General features: G+C 44.8%; 1 protein-coding gene across 3 annotated transcripts in view; it reads right to left on the reverse strand.

Moving 5' to 3' along the window:
- The window catches only part of LOC101485630 (transcription factor COE3), a 140,497-nt gene extending 134,756 nt beyond the window's left edge, over positions 1 to 5,741 (reverse strand). For all 3 annotated transcript variants that reach the window (XM_076890042.1, XM_076890045.1, XM_004552027.3), the window contains exon 1: positions 5,010 to 5,741. In XM_076890042.1, the coding sequence (XP_076746157.1) occupies positions 5,010 to 5,143 (134 nt within the window). In that variant the 5' untranslated portion in view covers positions 5,144 to 5,741. The remainder of the gene's footprint in view (positions 1 to 5,009) is intronic.
- Between the last annotated feature and the right edge of the window lie 259 nt (positions 5,742 to 6,000).

Consider the following 6,000-nt stretch of genomic DNA (forward strand, 5'->3'; position numbering starts at 1 on the left):
TGGAACAGCTCATCGATAAAGTTTTTGTGTTTTCTTGTGTGAAACAAAGTTTATTCTCTTTGTCTCGTCGGTGCTGCCGCCATGATGACATGCGCCTCTAACTCACTGCATTCTTGGGTTTTTGGGAAACAGCGCTGGTGTATTTTTATCTACAAAACGATGCTGGGTAAACTTCCAGCTGACCTCTGACCCCTCTCAGATCACTTCCAGCTAAGCTGCATCACTTCAGCTGAATATTTCAGAGAAAGCTCCAAACATGAGTTTATCGTGCTGTTTGTAAATTTGCATTGTGAGGCGGTGGGACTGCAAGGTTTTGTTGTGTATTTAATCACCTCCTTTGCAGATTTTTCACCCCGCCTTCTACACACAAGCTTATTTTCATGCCTGCATTTTTTTCTTCTGTCTTTAAACCTGACTTTTTATTTTATTTCTGCAGAACTTTGAATATTTTTATCTGCTTGAACAAAGGTGAGATTAGAACAGTAGTTTGATAAATGCCTCACAAAGAAACCACATTGTAACTCTCATCATTACATAAACGACTGGCTGCTGTGTAAAGGGTTAACTGCTTTACATATAATAACACCGTCTTGTCCTTATGGATGAAAACATGTCTGTTTAATGCACACGTGTCCAGGTTTCAGTCTGGGAAAATTAAAACATCTCATTCGTGAGTCGAGCAGCTCATTTCTGCGTGTCACACTTTTTCCACAGGAGGTTTAAACCCACAGACACCTCAGTGAGATTTCAGCGTGTGTGGATGCACAGCAGAGGAAACGAGGAGTTAAAGAAATAAATAAATAGACTCGGTCTGAGATATACAGCTAAGCTGAACCACTTCTCTTTTCTATCCAGTAAAGACGACGTTCTTTCTTCCAGTCGAACGTAAGCTGCTTGTTTTCTATTTGACCTTTATGAATAACGTTCACATCAACATAAATACAACATAAACACGAGTTACTGAGAGTCCACAGAGTGAAACTGATGTAAACTTGACGTCCAGCAGTCTATTTAAGTCCAGTTTTTAACTTTAAACCAGCTCCAGATACACTCACATTTAAATGCAGCGAGTCGTCTTTGATTTACTTTACAAATAATCACGTTAAACGGCTCCTCGCCGGGTTTGTTCCCTCTGAGGTGCTGCTGTTGAACCTTAACACGAGGTACTTATTTGTCCCCTTGAGGTTTGTACTTAACGGAGATCAGCTTTGAACCTGTGCTGATGATTTAGTTTCCTAATGTAAAAGCAGAAAAAAGGCTTCAGCCCCCTCACATCTGCACGTCTTTGCACTAATAAAAAAACCCAACGTCTGCAGCGCCATCGAGCAACTTTGCTTTTATTAAAACAACACACATGAAAACACAAGTCGACCCGAAGCGCTTTCTGCTCTCTCTTTTTGAATACACAAAAATATAAATGTGCCGAGAAACCGTTGAAACGCGAGCGTAAAATTAAAGTTTGACCTCATTTGTTTTCAGCTGAACTCGCACTGCATCACTCTGCTGTTACTGCTGGGATCACACACGTCTCCTTTTGCCTCAAATGAAAGTTCACGTGCAGCCACTGTGGCTCTGATAACGAGCCTGGAGGCCGTGCAGGTGAAACCTTCACTGGTGTGTTTTCATGTTTTTCTTCACATTAGAACTTCATCTGCTGCGCATTATTATTTCACCAACACTCATCGTCCTTCTGACATTTCTTCGTGATCTGTGTTTTTTCTTTTTTTTGTCTGATAACCCTCCTTTCAGTGATTTATGATTATCATAAATGTCTAAATATAATTTAAAGCTTTTTATCGGCGTTGGAAGTTTCCCTAGGAACGCTCAGAAAACAATTTCTGACCCAAAATTTAACAAACTCCGTGCGAGATTTCACAGAAATCTGAGGGCTTTGAGACGGACGAGTGTTTTTGACGTATTTACACCCCAAACCTGCTGTTTGTTTCTTCAGGTTTGACATCTGACACGCGATGATCAAATAAAGAATCAGATTTTATAGATGTAATCGTTACGATAAAGGTCTAAATCTAAATGCATAAAATGTTTGCTCAGGAGAATATTCGTCGTTGAAGGTTAGACGATGCTGAGAGGACTGTGTTTGACATTTACAGTCAGGTTTGGACTGTTTTAATGATTTTAACGCAGACGTGCAGTTTAGCTCGTCTGCGTTTGTGTTTTTTTATCCATGTCTTATACAGAAACCTCTCTCGATGTGATCAGATTATCACGTGTGGATAAAAATCCTCCCGTCAAGCGTCTAAAGCTGATTTCTGTCGGGAGTAAAGATGCAGCTGTTTGAGCTTTGACTGGCTCCTCGTGTTTAAGTCTTGGTGTGGTCGTGTGTCTCTGAGCTTCAGCGGCGCTGTTTCCTGTCACGTTAGAAAACATCTCAGACCCGCTAAGCTCAGCCACATTTCTTTCCCGTGTCCTTTGAGCACGTGCAGCTTTAGCTACGCTTGCACGGGTGATGGACAATTAGTGAGGTTTTTATTGGGGAAAATTACCCTCAGATCATCATTTTTTATTGTTTTATTGCTGACTGCTTTCCACTGTGAGAGGCTGAAGGAGCTGGAGTGCCTGCCATCACTCGTCCTCTTCCTGACATTTAAAAATCCCTCAAACTGCAGTGAATTTAACCTCCCTCATCAGAATTAAACAAACCCTCGTTCATGTTAGATTATCTGAATCATCTCAGGTGTGACGTGCTTTATTCCGCTCTGCCTCTTCTTTCTGAAACTCGACTCTTTGTCCATCTGTCTGCGCTGCACACACAGCATCTCCTGCACATCTGTCCGTCCTGGAAGAGGATCCCTCTGAGGTTTCTCCCTCTTTTCTTTCCTCCTCATCGTTCCGGCTTTTGTCACTTTCAAGCTTTTGCTGAATGACGTTTAAATATTATCCACAAAAAGAAAGCAGTGATTAACGTGTGCACAATAAGTGTGGGAACTTTCCCACGCTGTACACATCTGAGTCCATTTGCTTCCACTTCTAAATGCTGCTTTAAGATTACAAATGTGCAGCTTCAGTCATTCCAGATTTTCTTTAAAGCAGCAGAAACAGTCTGCGACCTCTCCTCTGTGTGATTGAGAGTTTCTACATTTAAAGCCGAGACAATGGCAGTAAAAGCTTAAACTGATCAGCTGGCGGGATGTTTAGAAAGTTAAAGGACGTGAGCAGAGAGAAGCAACTCGGTGTAATGAGCTCAGATCCACCTGCTCGGGAAACGGCGAGGCTACAAAAACACTGAATCCAGTTATTAAAGCAACGTGCGGATGAAGGACGGACGCTCGGGATCAGCGTTAATGTGCAGGAGAGTTTAAGTATCCGTGAGGAGCGTTTGCCTCAAAGTCCTCAGAGTGTAAAATTCAAAACACAAAGAGTTGCTCTTTGTTTAAATTCAGCCAGAAACAGGAATAAAATTCAGCTTTTCTCCAGCAATATTGATTTTATTTTAAAAATCTGCAGTTTGGAGTTTTGTGTGCAGCAATACTTCTTTTTTTTTATCTGATGTCTCTGGATGCATTAAGTGCAGAGATCTCCCTCCTCTGCAGCTTAGGGCAAATTATTTTATTTTATACATATTTTTTTATCTGTATTTTGGTCTGAAAAAAATCTGTCATAAATATCTGCTTAGCTCTTCACTTTGTGCAAAATTAGGTATGCAAAATGTATTTATTGTGCAGGTTTCACACACTTTAGTCTTCAGATCTCATTCTTCCTTATTTTAAAGCTAAAAATGGTATTTTATTAATAAATCTAAAATTAAACTGAAGATTTTGGATTTATAAACTACAAATATGCTTCAGCCCATGTGTTTATGTTTTTACTGACGCGTTTTGATGAGCTGAGAAAATAATGTTAGTGATTATGTGTGCAGGTGAGGAGCTCGGACGGATTTAAACCACAGAACAAATTCAGGAGGAGATGTTTTAAAGTTTACAGGGAGTCAGAGGCCATCCCACGCCGTGGACGGATGCGGTTTCTGTGGAGCTTCTTCAGACTGCTGATGGATTTTTTTTCCTCTCTTCGTGTTCAGGTGATTTAAACCTGAAGCAGAAAAGCGCGCATTGATTTATCTGAGTGAGGCGGTCAGATTTCAGCCGGAGATGCTTTAAGCAGTTTAAACTCTCAGATTCTGCGTCGCGTTTTAATCAGTAGAAAAAAAATAAAAATGTGGAGTTTATAGTGAAAAAACCTAAATGTAAAAACTGTCAGTATAAAAAATGTAAGAGCGAGATTTTAATTAAAAGCTGAATGAGTGTTTTTGTTGTTAAATTAAAGCTGCAGTTTGAAATTAATTTAACCTGAAAATAAAAAATAGTAAAAACACAAAAATCGTTTCAAAGTGATTTTAAATGAAGACTTTCTGCTTTCGGCTTCCTTTAACCTGTGACCCACTTTCACGCGGGGTTATTTTCCTTCACGCGGGGTTAACTTTCTGTAATTCGGGATTATTAATAAATTAATTCTGGGTTTTAATGGTTTGCTGTGATCGTGAGAATTATTCTCTGAGCTGTTCTCAGGGCAGCGGCTTCGAGCCTCCTCGCGCTCTGTGTGCGCACCGTGTCTTCTGGTCCGCGGGGTGGGAGCCGTGGACGGTATTTCACGCTGAGGTTTGTGGAGCGCAGGCGGCGGGCAGCCGCTGGAGCCGACCCCGGCAGAGAGGAGCTGCGCCCAGGCGCTTAGCGCCTCGCGCTCCCACAGGTTTGATTATTTTGGAGGCTTCCGCCTTTGATCATTTTTATTCTCCGAGCCTCTCGGACTCACACTGAACCTCACAGTCAAACTTTACAAACCGGATTTTTATCGTTCTGAAGTTTTAGAGGAGCGGAGCGCGTGGGAATCGTCCTCGCGCTGGTTTAACTTTGCCTATTTCTTTTTGCCCCCCGCGCGCGACACTTTTCAGATCCTGCAAGATGCAAACTGCCACCTTCACCTGGACTGTCACGCTCACTCACTCACTGGCACACTCACGAAAAGTCGCCCGCGTGCTTTTGTGGGATTTTTACCTCTGTGCCGCTGTGTTGGCGTCCAAAATCCCCGCGCCCTGCATCCACGAGCGGACCGGGGTCATGCCGGTGGGGAGCGGCTCCTCCTTCATGGTTAGGGCCCCCCGGGGGAGGCTGTCCTGGATGGAGAACATCAAAGTGTCCTTCTGGGAGCTTTGTCTTCACCAGAAACACGAAAGAAGAAGAAGAAGAATAATCCTCCCTGTACCAGCCACTCAAAAAGCCAAAGGACCACCTGGATTAAGGTGGAGAAAAGAGGAGGAAGGAGGGGAGGAGGAGGGGTGGGGTGGGGGGGCACACGAGCGAGCGAGCTTCCCCAAAGTACCGGGTCCTGATCCAGAGAAGAGCCCCGGATCCCTGTGGGTGTCTCCGGGGTTGTTTTAGATCCCAGCCCCGGCTCGCAGCAGTCCGGGCTTTAAAGCTGCGCCCGTGTGAAGTTAAAGGCGGTCGGAGAGAGGAGCGGAGAGCGGGGAGAGCATCTCAGAGGAGGCGGCGGAGAATCAGCCTGACGCCGCGAGAACGGAGCGGCAGAGCCGGGATCAGAGGGAGGCGAGCAGCCGCGGATTGTGGAAAAATGAAAAGTGGGATAAAAAAACAGGCGAGCGCTTCAAAAAGGAGTAAAATGAAATGATTAGCAAACAAGAGGGAGGGCCGGGCCGAGGAAGGCTGCTGCTCCCGGGGGAGCAGGGGGATTGGGCAGCGAGGAATCTCATCCCCTCCCTCCCCGGCTCTTTATGGCTCCTCCGTCCCGGCGGAGAGCTCCTTCTCCCGGGGTCCGGGGCTCCGGAGCTCCCGGGGGACCGACGCGAAGCTGGGGGGGCGGGGCAGACACCAAATATGGGCCGCTCGTTTGAATACTGGTCGCGCCTCTGGCTGCTCATTGGCTGAAAGCTCGCGTTGCGTCATTGTTTTGCAAACCGCGCGCCAAATAAGGGTTTCCGCGTGTTGGGCCGCGCGCGCTGTGAAAAATGAAGTTTGAAGAAGTAAAAGA

Source organism: Maylandia zebra, linkage group LG2, assembly GCF_041146795.1.
Source record: "Maylandia zebra isolate NMK-2024a linkage group LG2, Mzebra_GT3a, whole genome shotgun sequence".
Classification (NCBI taxonomy): Eukaryota; Metazoa; Chordata; class Actinopteri; order Cichliformes; family Cichlidae; genus Maylandia; species Maylandia zebra.